Source organism: Euleptes europaea, chromosome 1, assembly GCF_029931775.1.
Source record: "Euleptes europaea isolate rEulEur1 chromosome 1, rEulEur1.hap1, whole genome shotgun sequence".
Classification (NCBI taxonomy): Eukaryota; Metazoa; Chordata; class Lepidosauria; order Squamata; family Sphaerodactylidae; genus Euleptes; species Euleptes europaea.
Window position 1 is genome coordinate 88,311,156 of NC_079312.1, and position 19,028 is coordinate 88,330,183.

General features: G+C 40.7%; 2 protein-coding genes across 5 annotated transcripts; one reads left to right on the top strand and one right to left on the bottom strand.

The window, feature by feature from the left end:
- Positions 1 to 1,936: 1,936 nt before the first annotated feature.
- On the top strand, positions 1,937 to 18,799 carry HNRNPH1 (heterogeneous nuclear ribonucleoprotein H1). Of its 4 annotated transcripts, none has more exons than XM_056865421.1 (13): positions 1,937 to 2,007; positions 11,439 to 11,573; positions 12,344 to 12,499; positions 12,665 to 12,808; positions 13,977 to 14,115; positions 14,984 to 15,162; positions 15,254 to 15,325; positions 15,383 to 15,516; positions 15,717 to 15,852; positions 16,184 to 16,267; positions 16,375 to 16,425; positions 17,397 to 17,489; positions 18,059 to 18,799. In XM_056865421.1, the coding sequence occupies exons 1-13, from the start codon at positions 1,959 to 1,961 to the stop codon at positions 18,175 to 18,177; spliced, it is 1,491 nt and encodes a 496-aa protein (XP_056721399.1). In that variant the 5' UTR covers positions 1,937 to 1,958; the 3' UTR covers positions 18,178 to 18,799. The 4 variants fall into 4 exon arrangements, with proteins under 4 accessions (XP_056721399.1, XP_056721407.1, XP_056721416.1 ...); XM_056865429.1 differs by having other exon boundaries at positions 15,404 to 15,516; XM_056865438.1 differs by lacking the exon at positions 18,059 to 18,799 and having other exon boundaries at positions 16,375 to 16,443.
- Positions 3,657 to 9,857, bottom strand: LOC130491687 (deoxycytidine kinase 2-like). Its single transcript, XM_056865477.1, has 7 exons — positions 9,758 to 9,857; positions 8,888 to 9,003; positions 8,376 to 8,569; positions 7,652 to 7,799; positions 5,854 to 5,969; positions 4,208 to 4,307; positions 3,657 to 3,731 (listed from the first exon to the last, which is right to left on the bottom strand). The coding sequence occupies exons 1-7, from the start codon at positions 9,855 to 9,857 to the stop codon at positions 3,708 to 3,710; spliced, it is 798 nt and encodes a 265-aa protein (XP_056721455.1). The 3' UTR covers positions 3,657 to 3,707.
- Positions 18,800 to 19,028: the final 229 nt, after the last annotated feature.

Sequence of the window (19,028 nt, forward strand, 5' to 3'; positions counted from 1 at the left end):
TCTGTAGTCCAGAGATGAGTTATAAACCTGGGGGATCCCCAGGTTCCACCTGGAGGCTAGCATCCTTACCAGAAAAGTGTTTTTAGAATTGCTGGCAAAAATGAATATGGAGAAAGTGACATTTTATTCAAGAAAAGATGTCTAAAAAAACCAAGTTTCTCTTTGACTGTAACTCGTTTTCGAGGAAAATAGTGGGGATGATTTATCCCAAATTAAGCACGTTTAAGGCTGCAGTCCTATATATACTTAATTGGGTGTAAGTCCCACTAAACTTAGTAGGCCTTACTTGCAAGCAAGAATGCATAGGATCAGTCTGCACATCCCTCTTATTTAAATAGGGATGCACATGTTTTGCATTTCTCATTGCAATTAAATAAGGGAAGAGCAACCTGATCCTGAGCAGGTTCACTCAGGAGTAGGTCCAACTGTGGTCAGTAGAATGCAAGGTCTTAGAGGTTTTCACTGTCACAAACCAGTCCTTGCTACTAAAATATGTCTAACTGCTAAAAAGGTAAATATTATTCTCTAGAGGACATGGCCCATGCATAGCTGGTCATGTTATTTGAAAGGGAACATCAGGCACATGGTGTGTGTCATTGAGGGAGGGAGGGCTGGAGAGGATCTGTAAAATTCTGAATGAAAATATTGGCCTCTAGGTTGCTAAAGTTTGAGATCTGTTGCATTAGCTGGTTCTTTGACCCAGTTTCTACTTTCAGCAGAACCGAGCAGAAAGTTTTTCCTTAACTAGATCATTTCATGCTGCAGTTGAAAGCAAGATTTGAATGACTACCCGCATGTAAAAATTGCCCAGCAGGCGGGAAAACAGCATGTCAGGGTGAAGACTAGAACGAGTCCTTGTATGATATGCTAACTGCAGCATGGATTCTTTAAAATGAGGGAACATTCAAACATGCAATCCACAGGTAGCCTGAAATGAGCATAGAATGATCGATCAGGTAAATTAATACAAAAACCCCAAAATCAATAGAATGCAGTGAGAATGAGGCATTCTTTGTGGCTATGTGTGGGGGAAGAAGAATTTTCTGGTGATTGCCATAAATACTGCCCTTTTGAGTGCTACACCTCAAAGCATTCTTTTTTTAAGGTTCACAAAATAGTATGGGGGCGCAGGGGGAAAGAGCTTTGTCACTTGCCACCAGTGACATGACTCACTCTAACAAGGGCAACTGATGTCGTGTGATGTTAAGAGTGGAGGGATTCTAGGAACATGCAAAAGTAGTGTTGTTTCAAGGGTAAACATCTGGATCACTACGAGATTGTCAGTGTCTCATTTTTTGTCCTGAACCTGGAAAGATTCAAACCTTCCCAGCAGCACTTTTGGAGGACGTTCTTAGCTTCTGCCATCAGGCTAGATTTGCAGCTCGAACAGAATTTGCTTCCTAGCCGGTGATTCTAACGGCCATTACTATCAGACTCTGTTTTCCAGGATTTTATCTTTAAAATACGACCTTCCTGGTACTTTAAAAGGCGTGTGTTGGGGGGGGGGTGGGGGGTGGGGAAGCCAGCGGTGCGCGCATGCGGTGGGGACGCTGCCTCGGCTGTGCCTTTGTAACAAAGCGATTGGCTGGTTCCACCGGTCGGGGATGGGGAGGGGTTACTTAATCTGATGTCACAAGCCTGCCAGTGGGGGAAGGAGTTATTTATAGAGGAGAAGAGCAGCTGCGAGGAAGCTCCGGTGAGTCGGGGGGGAACGAAAGGCGCGTGGTGGCGTATGTTATTCTCCTTCGCGCGGGCCTCGTTTTCTTAGGGGGAGGGAAGCAGGCGGGCGAAGACGAATCCTAGATCCGGGAAGGATCTGCTCGCGGCAGCGCTGTGCTAAACCGGGCCCGTCTTCTCTTCTTGTTTAGCCTCCTGCTTGATTGGGTTATTCGCTACCGGGCGAAGAAGAAGAAAGAGGGAGGAGATCCTTTAAAAACCCGAAAGGAGAACCAGACGTGATGGACCCGTGTCATACCGAGGAGACTGGCCCCGAGATCCCCGGCCTCGGTGAGTGGGCTTTGCCGGTTGGCGGAAAGGAGGAAGGAATCTGCGGCCTAGCGACCGTTGAGGCCGTTGCGGCGGCTCTTGGAACGCTGGCGCAGGTCGGGGGAGGGGCCTTGCATCCGCCGCCTCAAACCCGTCGCTCGGGCCGTCTGTGTAAGTGTCCCCGCGCGCGTGTGTTTTGGGGCAGCGAAGAATGCGAAACCCCCCCTCCCGCGACGTTCCCCTCTCCCTTTGATCCCCCCCTCGCCTTTCTCTTCCCCCCCCTCCACGTCCTGTCTCCGCCATGACGGTGGGTGTTGCTCAATCCTGCGCGCTGCGCTCGCGGCGGCCATTCCGAGGGTGCATCACAGTAGCGTGGCGTAGGCCGCGAGGGGTGAAAGTGCGGACATTAAACACCCCCCCCCCGACCAGTAGCTCGCCGGGGAGGGGCAAAAAAAGAGCCTCTCCGGGAACGATTGCCCTTGAGCGCGGGGCGGGGAGTTATTTATCTGGGTAACAGCTTAATGCAAGTCCCTGAAATGGAGGGGAGTGTGACACGTGACTTGATGGCGAGACGGGCCTAGTGGCTGGTTGGAGACAGGCGCGCTCCCCCCCCCCCATTAAGTCTCTGCACAAAGCACGACGTTGTACTCTTATGTCACAAACGCTGAAAAGAGTAACGTTGCCGCCATATTCTCGTCTTCATCCTGCTCTGACGGCCTCATTTCATTGTTCAGACGCCGTCCCTGGTTAAGGGTGTGTAGTTTTCTTGCTGGGGCCTGCATTCAAACGAAGGCTGTCAGCTGTTCTGATTTTAAAGCAGTCGCTGGAAATACAATAACGTTGAAACATCTGTTTCGATGTGCTCAGAAAAGCACATCATTATATATATATATACACACACACACACACCGCACACTATATATACACATACACAGGCAAAAATTTACCCATTGGGTTGGAAGTACTTGTTTCTGTGTGTACTCGAGTCTTTAAAAACGCAGCGGGGATTTGCTTCTGCATATGTGCACTTTGCACTAATTATCTTAAGCATTCATTTGGAACAGTTTTCTCCATAATTTTAAAGTTTTTAAATCTGTGGGAAATACCTCCTTTGAGGATTCACTGGGTTGTATCATACTTTTTAATAATGCTACTAATGTTTTGGGGTGAAATTTATCTTCCTCAAGCACTTGGCTTGCACTGGCAGACTTCACGTGATTGTAGTTACTATAATTTGGCAAAATAAAATGCAGACAGCTATTAGTATTTTCATTAGTTATAGGAACTTGCTTTAGGTGAAATAGATGCAGAACTCTGTAGTATTAATGATTTAGCTATAATAAACATTTTGTAAATTCAAAGTAATTTAATGAGCTGGACATAAGTACATAGCCCATCAAAATTAAGGTGTACAAGCATTTTGAGTAAGGCAGTATTAAAAAAGTATACACAAAGTTATCTCCTTTGAAATACTTATGAGACAGTCATTACTCTCTTCAGAACAATTCCAGTCATAAAATGAGTACTTCAGGCACTGTCCCAGTGTCTCTTTGCTGTTGCATTAAAGCTCCTGGATTCTCAGATATATAGTAGCGTTTACATGTTCAAAAAGAGGAAAAACAGCATTAAGAGACTATTTGCCATGCAGGTATTGTATGCCCACTCCAGATAGTTTATAATGGAAGTTTTCCAGATGTTCTTGTTGAGCAGTCTCTTGGTTTCTAAGCAGTCAAAAAAGCCTTGACCTGTCAAAATAGCATATGCGAACAGGGTATTAAGGAAAGTATTCAGGATCCTGCTAGTCATGTTCACTTAGATCCCACTAACATGTAGACCTTCTGGAATATAGTGTAACATAGTATACAACATAATGGAAGTCAGTATATCAAGAATAATGCTATGATGTAATTGGGAATTCCCAGGTTTTTTACTGCATTTTTTTCTCTTTGATCTGGGAAAAGGAGTAACCAGAAAAGCATGATTTCTTTGTATGTTTGAAGTACACAGAATTCTCAAGAGACTTGCAGTGCAACCATAAGCAAAATTGCACTTTTCCGATCTATGTAAGTTGAGGGTGTGTAACTGTTTAGGACTGCAGTGTTGGTGTGCTAATTTTTGTTAACAGCATGAATTCAGTACTAAAATGCAAAACAGGCAAGTGAACTCAAGTTAACCTTTCAGAAACCTTGCTAAGGAAAGATAAACTATTTGTAATACTTACTTTATCCAATAAATACTGTTGTTTTATTTCATCATTTTTGAAATCTTCATTAACATCTAAAACCAAAATGGGTATGTCTTGAAGATTGTCAAAGTCCACCCTATAAAGCAAAATAGTTACTATTGTAAATATGTTTTAACCTGTACAACCCTTTAGTACCCAGTGTGGTATTCACTTGTGTTGCCCCAAAGCAAATAGCCAGCCATGGCCTTCTTCCAGCTCAATGGGCAGCAAGTGCTTCAGAAGAATCCAGGAGGCATCACTGTTGTGTTGCAGGGAAATATCAGTTCAGCGACTTCTGCCTCCATGGTAGTGATGACTGACTTGCAACCTCCCAACATTCTGTGATTGGTCCCAGTATTCCATGGCAGCCATTTTGTGGTAATGCCCAGTCACAACCTCAAGTGGAATGTTTTAAAATTTTCTGTGGAAAATGTTATATGCCTGCATCACTGTTCTCAGGCTCAGTGGGATTGGGGACCTCTGTTCTGCCCCATTTTTACAGTACAATTTACATAATTATATCATTTTCCCCTAGTGGGGACCCCAAACAACTGACAATATAGTTCTCTTAATTTTATCCTTACAACATGGAAAGTTAGTCTGAAAGTGTGACTGGCCCATGACGGACCAGTAAACTTCCATGACAAAGTTGGGATTTGAACATGTGTCCCAGGATCTTAGCCAATAATGATTTTAATGAACAGGTTATTAATGGAATAGATTGATTTAAGCAGAGATTTCATAGAACATCGTAATATACAAAGTTTGTTTGGAAGCAATCCCCACTTCAATACAAGTTTACTTAAATCACATTGACATGCAGACTTGGATTTGAATAAACTGCTAGATGTAGGACAGTCGCACACATTGCCTTAACTTTCATCACAGAATGGCTATGAATATAAGATGGAGAGAAAAGTTTTACTACATTGAGCTTTGTGGAAGTGGAACTAAATTAATTTCCATATAATGATGAGACCTATCCATCATGTTTTGAGTTAACAGGAAAATTGTTTTGCTCACAACTTATAACTGTCACTTAACATGTTAACAGTAGAATGTGTCTGTAATCCGTTAGCAGCAGCCTCTAATATAGCAGTCAGTGTGCTTTAAGAGAATACTTCACCATTCCGGTATGAAGTTGTAAGATCCATCACTTTAGTTACCATGGCATTAATTGGATCTGAACCAAGTCCACAGAATGGTGATGATATAGCATCTATGAGTTTATTATTTATACCATTTCTAACCCATTCTTTCCCAACCAGGTCGGGCTCAGGGCAACCAACAATCATAAGATTACAAAATCATATTAATAAAGATCAGACATAACAAAAATATAAAACAGTTAAAATTATAATCTAACAGATGGTGCTGAGATGGTAATCCCCTTTATCCTAGGGGTGGACACTGTCTTCAATCATAGGTCCAGTGGAACAATTCTGTCCTACAGGCTCCTGTAGAACTGAACCAAATCCCGCAGAGCCTGGGTCTCAGAGTTATGTAAACCAGAGTGATCTAATAGAAGTCTAGCATAAAACAAATTAGCCCTGGACCATAGGAACCATTAATTTTCATAGAGAGCTGAGAAAGTTACTTTGCATAGCAAGCGTGTGTAACACTGAAATACAAGAACTACTTACTTCATTGTTCTTTCTTGAAGCCAGGTTTCATGTTTATAGTGAAGGCTCTCCAGATATTCCAGTTGAATTCCTTGTTCTTCTTCTCTGCCCCTATGCTGTAGCCGTTCCATGCATTTCTAGATTTTAAAAAGCCATACGTTTATATATCTAGCAGAGAGAAAATTCTTAGCATGATTATCACATTTATGAAATGAATGCTACTGTATGTCAATTGAGATGAGATTTTCAACAAGGATCTTGTATTTATTTCTGATCCGCCTTTCTCACTGAGACAAGGTGGATTACAGCTTTAGAAGTCAATGCAAAACAGTGAATATGAATCAGACAAAGCAATAACAATACAAATACAATAAAAACAAAGCAATATACATCCAATAAACAGTGCCAGTAATTGAGACTACAACACTTTTTTATAAAAATGCCCTCCTGAACAATTCCATTTTACACATTCTGCAGAATGTCTTTCTAACCTTGTCAAGCAGGCCCATGCCATCAGAAGCATTCACTGCTTCCCCAAAATATTGTGAGGTATTGTGTACTCCTGGATTTTCTCCAGTCTCTCTCATACTTTGCTGCACCGTAAAACCTGAATAGCTGCCTGGTGGGTGGGAAAGCTAGGATTTCCCTGATCCCACCCACATGGCAGCCATTTTCTTTTCTATCACCAGATGATTTTTAATTAATCTGTATCAGATTAATTGATTAATCCGTGTATCAGATTCTTTAAAAAAATCCTTTCCCCCTTCACTGTGGAGGCACATGGGGGAAAGGCATATATATTTACATCAATGATATTCATCTGGTGTTTTTTTAAATGTAAAAAGCCCTTGTGGTGCAATGGGGATGGAGAGACCTACCATGTGGGAAGCCCCATTGCTGCTGTGCTGTATTGGCAGCATAGTGGCAACAGGAAACCACAGTGGCCTGTATGGGAAACACCTGAAATTCAGGCAGTACTCCTTAAGTAATGCTTTCAGTTAATATTGTTCCTGTATGATCCTTTGGCAGTAGTTAGCTAGTGATTCTAGAAAACGTTCCTAGAATGTAAGAACATGGTCCATTTGAAACAGGCCTACGTAGTGCTGAAAGAGCCTGCTTTTGTGAGCACAGTAAAGCATAGACATGCAGAATTGAGAACTGTAGCTTTACAGCTGATGTGGCAAAATAATTAAGACTAGACCTTTAGCTGACATGCTTTGGTTTTAATGATTAATCCTTATTTAACGTTTGGTTTCTTAATGTTGAGATCTTACAAACACAAAGACTGTTTAAGCGTTTCAGAGTCTCCTGTATGTCTCTAGGCAACCATGAATACAGATTAGAATGTGGAATCTCTTGAGGTAATATGACATCACAAAGGTTGGGAGGTCTAGCTTTCGATTTATTATCTGGACTGCAGTTGATCTAAGTAGGGTAGACACATATTGTATGTCTACACTAGCTTTTAGGGGTAAGCCAAAGTACTGCAATTGTGTGTGTTGCCCCTCAGGGATATTTCTTCACACATTAGTAATCATAATTGTTATAACTTCAGTAACTCTGAAAGGTCTTTCACTTGGAGAAGGAGCTGGGCTGAGGAGGTAGGTATGAAGCGTGGTTTGCACATAGGGTTCGGTAAACCCTAACTTAGCCATAGGCTGAATAATTAATTTTCCCTCAGTACAGTTATAGATACCAGAGCACCAAAAATCTCTATACTGCCATTATATTGCACTTATAAATTACCTCTCCACTTCATGTAGGGAGGAATATCTAGATACCATACAATGTTATCTAGACTGGACTGAAAAAGGCATACCTGAGGGGTTGTCTGGAGGTAGATAATACCATCTAACTCTATGGTTGATTCAAACTTCTTCAGAAGCCATGCATGCCAGTCCTTATAAATTGCCCACTCTGTTTCATTGATGTCTCCTGATTCAAACGAATTGGAGGCAAAGATATACCTATAAAACAAGACAATTTAATTACAGGAACTGAGGTTTAGAATGCTGATAGTTAGCTAGGGTTGCAATAGAAAACACTTACTTGGAAGCAAGACCCAATGAATCTTAGTGTAAAGCACTTAAGGTGAATTTTTGCCAGAAAAGTAGACAAGAAATCGTTCCTGAATCTCCATTTTTGTCTAACAGCCAATGGACATAGCCCTACTGAAACTTTTGTCTATATGGATTATAATTAAAATTCAAAGCAGACTATCCATACTCGAATATGAAGAAACAATTAAATCCAACAGTATTAATCTGCTGAATTCACATTTGTTAACTTCATGTTCGAAAATTAATTTTGATCAGTTTCAGCTAGTGTATGAATATTTTCCAACTTGGGTTTATTTTGTACATGCTGACTACTTGAAGATGCTAGAATAACCCTTCTAAAAATTTCACTTAGATGTATGGAACTTCTTACATCAGAATGACTATTCCTAATATGTTCATGGTAGGTCTGCTCCATATCATTTTAGAAAGATGCCCCTTAATTTATGCAAATATTAGTCTGTGTGAAGGAATGAATTATCTTACCTATCACTGTAGACTGATCTCTCAAAAAACTGCACAGGATGTTCTGCTTCATATAGTTTAGCAGAGATGGGTTTTAACTGTGCTTTAACTCTGCTTAAACAAGCATATGTCTGGAAGGCATAAGCCCACCTTGTGGGCTTGTTGTACAACATCTGCAGCAGGTTTCCTCCACTCTTTTGAGACGTTGAAAGCTCCTGATAATAGAAATGCAATTTTTCAGAAGTGAATTTATAGTTGACTTGTTGATTTACACTCCCCCTCGTTTTAGAAAGTAAAATTGACATTCAGTATGTGTGGCTTATGCAAAGCATATTCTGTATCTGAATACTTAAGAGAATCAAAAATATTTTAACTGAAGTTGGATTTGTACCTGAGTTTGTGTAAACCTCATATACTTCTCTAGCTTATTTGACTACTCTTAGAAACAGCAAGATATTGTGAGAATACGCATTTAAAAACACCAGTCAGCTACTCCCCTCTTATCACCCCAGTACAAAAGTTAATATACTTACTTCATACTCATTCTTGGATGTCTGAATGTTGCACCACTTAGCTATTGGTTCAGGAATTACTTCCCATTCATCATTAAAGTTCTCTAGCATTTGTACAAATGTGGACTTTCCTGCAGCTATGGAAGAAATTAGTGGACAATGTAATGAGACATTGAGCAATATAGTATAGAGGACTGTGCTTTTTTGTAAGAGCCGACTTCCCACATTGCAAACTATTCAAAAGCTTCCTTTGCAAGTCCTGATTTGAAATAGATCGATGTTTTGTCATCAGTAATTTGAGTTTTAATTTCCAAAGGATACAATACTCAGTAGTACTGTGTGTCATGTAAAAAAAAAAAAAAGGAGGGGCAGATCATGAGAGAGGGGGCATCTTGGCCATCTTCTGGGCATGGAGTAGGGGTCACTGGGGTGTGTGGGGGGAGACGTAAGTGTGAATTCCCTGCATTGTGCAGGGGGGTTGGACTAGATGACCCTGGTGGTCCCTTCCGACTCTATGATTCTATGAAAATGGAACCTGGGTATTGAAGAGTCAAACTAGTCAGCTATAGGCTTTGAAAATAAGGGACTTTTGGGGTGCTCATCCTAAAAAGATTAGTAAGAAAACACAGTGATCTTTACTGTAGTTGACTCTAACGAGATCCTGGCCACTCAAGTACTCCTCCCAGAAATTTGGCGCCAGATTTTTGTTTGCCGCGGGAGTGTGTGTGTGTGGGAGAGCAGAGCAGTCATTCTTCGCAGTGCAAGAAGGCAGGCCTTCTATAGCAGCAGTCCCCCTTGAACTAAGCCCATGGAGAACGCTAAAAGAGATGATGAAAAAGTAACAGCGGTATGAGCTAGTAAACCTAGGCGAAACAGCGGATTAGCACTTACCAATATTCCCTTCAATTGAAACTTTCTTGAGGCGTTTTTGGAAGCTCTGGTCTAGGGATTTAGGTGGGTTGGGATAGAGGCGCTTGGCTGGAGGATGCATCGTAAGCTGTTTCTGTGCTCTGTAAGAAAGGAACTGAGGCGAGCGGCTCCCGCGCTTTCAGTCCCGTTTAAGAACCCCGCGTCTATTTAGCCAATCCTGGCGCCCTCGGCCTTTCGTCTTTGGGACCACCCTCCGATGGAGTCCGGGTCGATTCAGTGCGAATCCGCCATTCTTTTTTGTGCCCCTCCCCTTGCAGAACTAGGCGCTGCTTGTCTGGGCATATAACTGCGTCTGACCCTGATTTAGGAAGTGAGTGTTACATTGATAGAGCGGGAATGTTACTGTTGGGGGGAGCTTGCTAAGCACACTAGCTGTTCCATCCTTTTAAATTGGCCATTTTTTGTGAAAGCAGTGAGTTTAAATTTTCCTAACTCTGGGTTCAGGCTGCTAATTTGAAAGGAAGCTGTAGTGAAATCATTTCGGACTTCACCTTTGATGTGAGCAAGGTTATGATTCCACGCCGCTCTATTTCGGCGTTATGCAAACGTTTCACGCTGTCCCTCGACTAGTTCCGGAGTTGTGAATCGGGTCAGGAAAAGATCCAAGTTTGCTGGAAAACAGTTGATCTTTCTTTGCCTGGTATTCTGGTTGCCTTGTAAAGGCACTACGGTACTCGTCCCAAACGATTAAGTATGAAGGCCCAGCAGTAAAATCTGCATTGTGTGTGGCTTGGAGTACCTCGTTTAACTTGGGTAACTCCTCTCTTGGTTATTGTCTAAACGTTTAAATTATTTTGCTGGGCGAAGCTTGAGAGCTGAGTAAGCACAAAGCGAACCCGCGCACTGGGGAAGAGGGCTTTGTTCTTCGGCGCATGCGCAAGGCACCGTGCGGGGGATTCTTCCCGCGGAAAGTAGTGTGGAACAAAGTGGGGGGAAGGACCTCGCCGCGCGATTTTATGCATTGACTCATACTCGTCTTAGTTCCGTATGAGTTGCTTTCATTATAGGCGCATAACAGCCGAAGCCTTAGAATCGCGAGAGGCGGTGGTTGCTATGGAGCATGCGCAGATAGCGCTTGAAAGAGCGGGGGAGGGGTGAACTCGGCAAGGCGCGTGCGCTGTGTGGTTTAAATGCGCGCATGCCCTTTGCGTTTTCTCTCTCGGCCACGCCGCGCTACGCTTGAGAAATAGGTGAGCTGGGCGGGTGTCGTCTCTCAGATTAGCCGCCCTGCACTTTAGTCGTCTTTCCTCGCGCTTCTGCCTTGATCCGGCGCCCTGCGCCATAGCCGACTCTTTTCTAAGCTGCCAGCGGTGGCTGCGGCCTACTCTTTGTGAGGCGGAGGCGGCGCCAAAGGTCGGCCGAGCGGAAGCGCAAACAACCGCTCGGCGCCATTTCCTAGCGCTCACCGCCGATCGGCCTTCTGGGTTAGAGAGGTGAAGAAACCCTTAAAACCGCCCGCGCTGCTCCGGTGGACGATTTCAGTTTGCGATGTGTACGTGGGGGTGAAACGTTTTTGTTTTTTGGGGGGTGGCAGAGAAGCGTGGGAGGAGGGGCGGGCAAGCGGAAAGTTTGTAGGGAAAGGGTGCTGGGTTGCCAATGTTGTGTCCCACTCAGTGTGGCGACTTCTTTGTCTGCCCCGTAGCAACAGAAGGCGAAACTGAGACCACGCTCACTTCCAGTATGATGCTGAACACGGAAGGCGGGGAGGGGTATGTCGTGAAAGTGCGCGGGTTGCCCTGGTCCTGCTCTGCGGATGAGGTACAGAGATTTTTTTCGGGTAAGTATTGTTTCATGATTCTTGGCATACTTCCTTGAGACTTCAAAGACACTTAAGAAATGGAAAGTGTGTATGTTTCTTGTTCCCTCCCTGGTATTTTATTTTTAGATTGCAGGATGGATTTACTTCATTCAGTCTTTTGCAACTAAATGGGGTGGTACTAAGGTGCAAACTTCCTTGCGGTAAGAGGGAGAGATGTTTAACTGTTTTAATTTCAAGAGTATGAATTTTGTTTGTTGTTAAACATATTCTGCTTTTCCTGATGGCTCTATAAGCATCTTATGTTTTATAATTATATCAAATAACAGTGAAGACCCGCATTTTTTTTGAAGGCACAGACTTAAGCATTCTAAGATGACTCCAGTGAAGTAACTAGTTCCAAGAAATGTGATTCAGAAATTAGTAAATGAAATGTGAAGCACGGTAGATGGGAACAAAGTTGCATCCCTAAATGGTGGATTATCTGTTTGGGATTTTTTCCCTCATGTTTCTCCTTTTTAACTCTTTTGTGTTCTCTTACCGTTTCCACTGTGCTCATTTTTAGATAATTTCACAGCATGGCCTGTTTAATTTGGTGTTGCTTTGTACTGTTCATCTATTTATCTGTTTTTCATACTCGGGCTAGACTGTTGCTACTTCAGAGGAAGGTACACTCTCTTCCAATAAGTTTTAAGTATGCATAGTTAAAATGGCAAAGTTGGTCTTACTGAATACAGGATTTACTTACAGCCATGGTCTGTGGGTTAAACTCGTTGTCTGCTCTCTCTTAGAATGCAAAATACTAAATGGATCTTCAGGGGTCCGTTTTATCTACACAAGGGAAGGAAGACCAAGTGGAGAAGCATTTGTTGAACTGGAAACTGAAGAAGATGTGAAGCTGGCACTGAAAAAAGACAGAGAAACAATGGGACACAGATATGTTGAAGGTTTGGATTGAATTGACATAGTAACTGCCTAGCCTTTGATTTGGGTGGAGTTTAGATGCATGACTTTTTTGTGAATGTAATGTGAATATGTTCTCTCAATGATTGTTGTGCATTGACCTTTTATGCCAAATTCCAAAATTGATTAATTCTGAGTGCCTCTTCCAGTCTTCAAGTCAAACAACGTTGAAATGGATTGGGTTCTGAAGCATACTGGTCCTAACAGCCCTGATACTGCTAATGATGGTTTTGTACGGCTTAGAGGACTTCCATTTGGTTGTAGCAAGGAAGAAATTGTTCAGTTCTTCTCAGGTATGTGGGGTACAAGTAAAAGCTATAGCTGTGTTGGTAAAGGTTAGAATTCTAGAGGTGCTGAACTAGTGCCTAGTTATGTTAAATAAAACCATGACTAAACTGCCAGTTTTGTAACAGGCGTGTGTATAGCTTAGTTAAACCAAACCCTGATCTATTTTATGATTTGAGAGATGCCTCCAAAATTTAAAATCTCAACTAAGTTGATTTTAATTTAATGCTGCAAATGTTGGGTTTGGATAATATGTTAAATAGATGTTGATAGGTTGGAGTAAAATAACTTTAACAATTCCTATCTGCTAAGCATATAAAATGCCTGACTAAAAATATCATGAGTGTCTGGAACGTGGATGAATAATTGTTGTGATAATATTGCTTAGCTTGGTGGTAGAAAGCAGAATGAAATTCTGTGAAATATCTTTTTGCAATCAAGGTACAGAAGAAACATTTTGTTACAATATTTGCTAGTTCTGCAACTTGACATACAATTGTTTGCATAATAAAAATTGGCTTGTCATTGAAATACTGTTTGTTTGAGAAACAACGAGTAGACTATATAGACGTAAATGTTACAGTAGAATCTTTGGAATGTGTTGCAGTAGTCTGAATAAGTTTGAATGTGTTTTATTTTGAATTGTGATATGATCAGCCTGCCATCTTCAGTTTTTAATTGAAAAGTTTTCATTCTTTATAGATACTACTTTATTGTGTGCATATATAATTTTTTTACATTTATGAAAATAAATTTTTAATTTTGTTACCAGCTCTGAATATTGCATGTAGTATTTGAGTGAGTTTAAATAGATACTTGTCATGATTGCATAATTGATCTTACTGTTTTCTAAAGGATTTTTAATTGATAGACTGCAAAGAATTAATATTTTTAGTAAAATATGGCTTCTTTTAATGTTTCTTAACACAACCTGTGTTAATTAGAGAAAATGTTGATCTAAATTTGCAGACATATAGTCTTTTCACAAGCAGGCTGAGTTAAGAATCTTGTCAAATAGTATTTGTATGTTTTTGTTACATTGTTTAATAGAATGGTATTCTGATTCTGAAATTAAAGTATAACATCTGGTGTATTTTAAAGCTATAAGAAAATCATGATTGGGCTTGTGATGTTAATATTACCCCCCTACTGGGGTTATTTGTCCTTGGGTTGAAGGGTTGGAAATCGTGCCAAATGGGATAACATTGCCGGTGGACTTCCAGGGGAGGAGTACGGGGGAGGCCTTCGTGCAGTTTGCTTCACAGGAAATAGCTGAAAAGGCTCTAAAGAAACACAAGGAAAGAATAGGGCACAGGTGGGGATGGATGGTTGGTTGGATATGTCGCTCTTCTTATGGTAAACTGTAATTAAATCCATATTCTCTCTTCTCAAGTGCTCACCTCACAATATGTAATGCCATAGCCTACTAACATCTCCAGTTTAAATTGTAAATGTTGTTTTTGTTCTTTCACACGTGCAGACTAGCTGAAATTCTAGTTCTGCTGTTACCTTGTAGATAACTCAAAGCCATTAAATGTGTTTAACTTTCAGAATTAAGGAAGTTGAGAGACTATGGCTTTTAATTTTTCTAATAGCACCAATTATGCCTATAGTTCTAAAAACACTTAGCTTCTTATTACCATAAGAAAATGTAATTTCTAAACATATTCTATACATTGATGTAACATTTTCTTGTAATTTTTCACGAACATAATTTTCAAAATGTCACAAAGGTTTCTATTCTAAATTTTGTGACTTATTAAAGCATGCACTTTTTTATGCTAACGTGACATGCGAAAGCAAATAATGGGGTTAGTGAGCACACTTCAGAGTGTGCATATGGGTTAAAATTCTGGTGGAGACTAGCTTTTTAACCTCACCTCTGCATATTGCAATATGAGCAAAATGTGGGTCCTGTTGAGTGGACATTTCCCTCCAGGGTACATTCTGATAGTCCCAAAGACTAAGCAGTTTGCTCTCCCTAACCCTTAAGGCTGGGATACCTAAATGAGCTTACAAATGCTCAATAATTGAATTGTTAGCCTTGGATTAAGATCCATAATTGTAAAAACAATTCTGGCTTAAAATTGCCAGTTCCAAGGCTGGTTTAAAATGCTTGTTTTGTATAAACGGGTGTGCAAGGTAAGGAAAACTCAGCTAGTTTTATGTGTAAACCTTTTTAGGTACATTGAAATCTTCAAGAGCAGCAGAGCAGAAGTGCGTACACACTATGATCCTCCCCGCAAACTCATGGCCATGCAGAGGCCAGGTCCTTACGACCGGCCAGGTGTGGGAAGAGGCTATAACAGCCTTGGTCGAGGAAGTGGATTTGAAAGAATGAGGCGTGGTGCTTATGGTGGAGGTATGTATCTGGCTTTTAAAATATAGTTCCCCTGTAATAACGCACCTTTTAGAAGATTTGCTTCAATGTTATTCTAAATTCTGGCTTGCAGGCTATGGTGGCTATGATGACTACAATGGGTATAATGATGGCTATGGCTTTGGATCTGATAGATTTGGAAGAGGTAAGGATTCTTGATTAGGGCAAATGAGGTAACTTTTTCTACATACACAACATTTAGAATGGACTGTTCTCTCCACAGGCATGTCGGATCACAGGTATGGCGATGGATCCTCCACGTTCCAAAGCACAACTGGTCACTGTGTCCACATGAGAGGATTACCATACAGAGCTACAGAAAATGACATTTACAACGTGAGTAGACTTATTTTGCCAGATTGTATTTTTGAGGAATACAATTGTCCTCATTCTGTCCAGTTCTTGGGTAGACTTATTTTGCCAGATTGTATTTTTTGAGGAATATAATTGTCCTTATTCTGTCCAGTTCTCAGGAATATCACATGAGAATTTTCAAGAAAATTAATGATGGTTTGCATTTGACATTCTTTACATAGTTCTTTTCGCCTTTGAATCCTGTGAGAGTCCACATTGAAATTGGACCTGATGGTCGAGTAACAGGGGAAGCAGATGTTGAGTTTGCTACTCATGAGGATGCTGTCGCTGCAATGTCCAAAGACAAAGCAAATATGCGTAAGTTAAGCTGCTTTCCCCCCTCTTGTACAGTTCTTTGCTTTGCTTCTTTGAGGTAGGATTCCATTGAATATACCTGTTGGTATTGCTTGTTGTCTGTATGTGTGTTAAGTGCCGTCAGGTCGCTTCTGACTCGTGGAGACCCTGTGAATGAAAGTCCTCCAAAATGTCCTATCTTTGACAGCCTTGCTCAGATCTCGCAAACTGAAGGCTGTGGCTTCCTTTATTGCTTGTCTCGGTAAATACTTTTACCATTGAGGTTACTTATTTGTCCATCAAGGCATATTAATTCTCGTGCGTTAACTTGTTAACTGTGTTTGTATTTCCTCAGAACACAGATATGTAGAACTATTCTTGAATTCTACAGCTGGAGGAAGTGGTGGTGCCTATGGCAGTCAAATGATGGGAGCAATGGGTACGTGCAGGAAATTCAATACCCTGTTAATTGCCAAGATTTTTCAATGTTGGATAATCCTATACAGAGCCTACTTATTTCAATATTCAATGTTTTCTCAATTGCAGTCAAGGAAACCGAAGGTGTAGTTCAAGACTGGAACACTAACACTCTGGCAGGTATATAAACCTTTTCCGGTATTAATTTTGCAACATTTAGGCTTTTAAAATATTTATTTGAATGCTGACATGAGTGCCTACTTTATAGATAGGGGTTACAAGAAGTTGGGAGAGGGTGATTGATAGTTGCTTACAATAGTATTTTTATTCAAGGCTTCATTTTGGAGGGTGGAATTTTAATGGTAACAGTTGCCCACAGTGGTTTCTCCTTCACCTGATGCCGTGAAACTTGGGTATAGAAGTTAAATCTAAAGAAGAATTCTGAAGCCTGTCTTCCTGGTTTTTTAAATTTTTTATTCCCCAAAATGGCAGCTGGTTTCCTCTGTTGCTTGGGGGTGTATGCTTCCTTTATAGTACTTTATGGAATGGTTCAGATGGCTTAATGTTGTGTTTTACAAGATTAAGTTAAAAAAACAAACTATATGTTCAACTGCAAAAAAGTTTTGCGGGGCTACTGAAATAGGGCAAAAGTTAGAAACATTGAATGCTCCTTTGCACGAAATCTCTAGTCCAGAATAGAATTACTAGGCTCTGATATGGAAGGTCTGCTGCCACAAGTTGGCATTCCTCTTAAGATACGCAAGTATGAAAGCTAAGCAAGCACCAATATGTGTCACCTGTTACCACTTGAGGTGCGTCGGTGTATGGTTGACTACATCAGAAGTGCCGTCTGGCTGCAAGGAGTAAAAATGGCATGATGAAATAACAAAATCACTTTTTAATACTTGGGAACTGTTGGCACCTGAATTCTAAGTTACATGCTAACACAAAATTGGTCACTAGAAAACAGCTATCTGAAAATCCCCCCTCCCCCACAGCAATGAAAGAGCATTAGGAAAAACATTTCAAATCAGAGTCTATGTAAAAGTAAAAACGAGCAGAATTTAGCTTTTTTTAGGTAGCACATTCTCTAGATTTTTTTTTATAAAATGCTAATCAAGGTCTTAATATACCTGTCCTTAACTTGAAAGGGAGCCAATCCAGTTATGGTGGTCCAGCTAACCAACAGTTGAGTGGGGGTTATGGAGGCGGCTATGGTGGTCAAAGCAGCATGAGCGGATATGGTAAGATGTTTTCATCCATCTTAGAGGGGTGTGTAAGAGTTGGCTAGTATATCTCATGTAAGGATTAATTTCTTTGGCAAACACATCACATATGCTGAAACTCAAGAATTTTATTTTAGCTACCTTTTAGAAACTTGGGAAATAAAAAGTTTAGAGGAGCAAAAAAAGGGTTACCTTGTAGCTGCTCATCAAACCAATTGGGTCTAAAGCTAGATTGTTTGCTGTGCAGTGTTAGGATTTCTGGGTCAGTATCTAGTTCATCTGTCATCTGATAGTGTGAGAAGGGCTACCTGTAATACTGCTTGCAATAGAGGGAGGCATGAAGATGTTTTAGGACTTCCTTTGCACAAGCTTACAGAAAATCTGGGACACTTGTTTGTATTTGGCCTTACAGAATTTTGAACTTTAATGAAAGATATTAAACAGAAGCAGGTTTGTCTTTTTTAATAGTACAGGAATATGCAATGTAATTTAAGAGGGTTAATGTGGTTGGGGCAGGGAGGAGAATGCATGTTCCTGTGGCTGTTAGCTCTTGCACTAAACTGCCCAATGTACGTTCTCTGTTGTAGGTAACCAGAGTGCAATGAACAGCAGCTACTATAGTAGTGGCAATCGGGCATCCATGGGAGTGAATGGCATGGCTGGAATGTCCAACATGTCCAACATGAGTGGTGGCTGGGGAATGTAAACCGGTCATCTGACTTTTTGACAACTTTTTTTAAAAAACAAAAAACTAAGTTTAACAGTTTTGCAATACAAGCTTGTGATTTATGCTTTACTTGTAAGTGAATCAGGATCATTTTAAAACATTCAGGTTCAGTATTTTTTGAATCTTCTGAAACATTCATCTAGAGTGTAACGGTCAAGTAAAGAATTTCCTGTTAAACAATTTTCAGATTTTTTCCAGTTTTTGTTGTAGGAGTGTATTTGAGCAGTAAGCGTATTTAGGTTAAAGCTGTTTCAATTATGTTAAGTGTTGCTCTTATACCATATAACACCAAACTGTTTTCAGTGCATGTTCAGGAACATGCTTTTTGTACAAACAAGATATAGGAGCTGTGTTGGCAACTCAAAAGTGAACATTTGGCATGTTAGTTCTAGTTTTTCTTTTAATATCTTGTAAGGCACGTTTAAGCTTTTTAAGTTAATGGGGAAATGAGACGCAATACAGCTACCTTTAGGAGTTTGGTCTTGGTGTTCGTATGAAATCTGAGGCCTTGATTTAATCTTTCATTGTATTGTGATTTACTTTTTGGTGTATTGCGCTAAGTGAAACTTGTTGAAATAAAACATCCTTTTTAAAACTGGAACTTTTCTTGATTTCAAGTGAATAATTGTGATTAAACACCTATCTGGAGGAAAGATAATTCACTTCAGCTGACAAACTCCATATCCTTAATCGCTGAATTTAGGTTTCAGGTAGCTGCATTGGTCCAAAACAAAAGCCATATAGTGTCCTTTATGAGGGCCATTCATGGGAATTCTTTTCTCCAGTTTAATTTGACTGCGTTTTAATGGAAGGCTGTACTTAATTCCCCA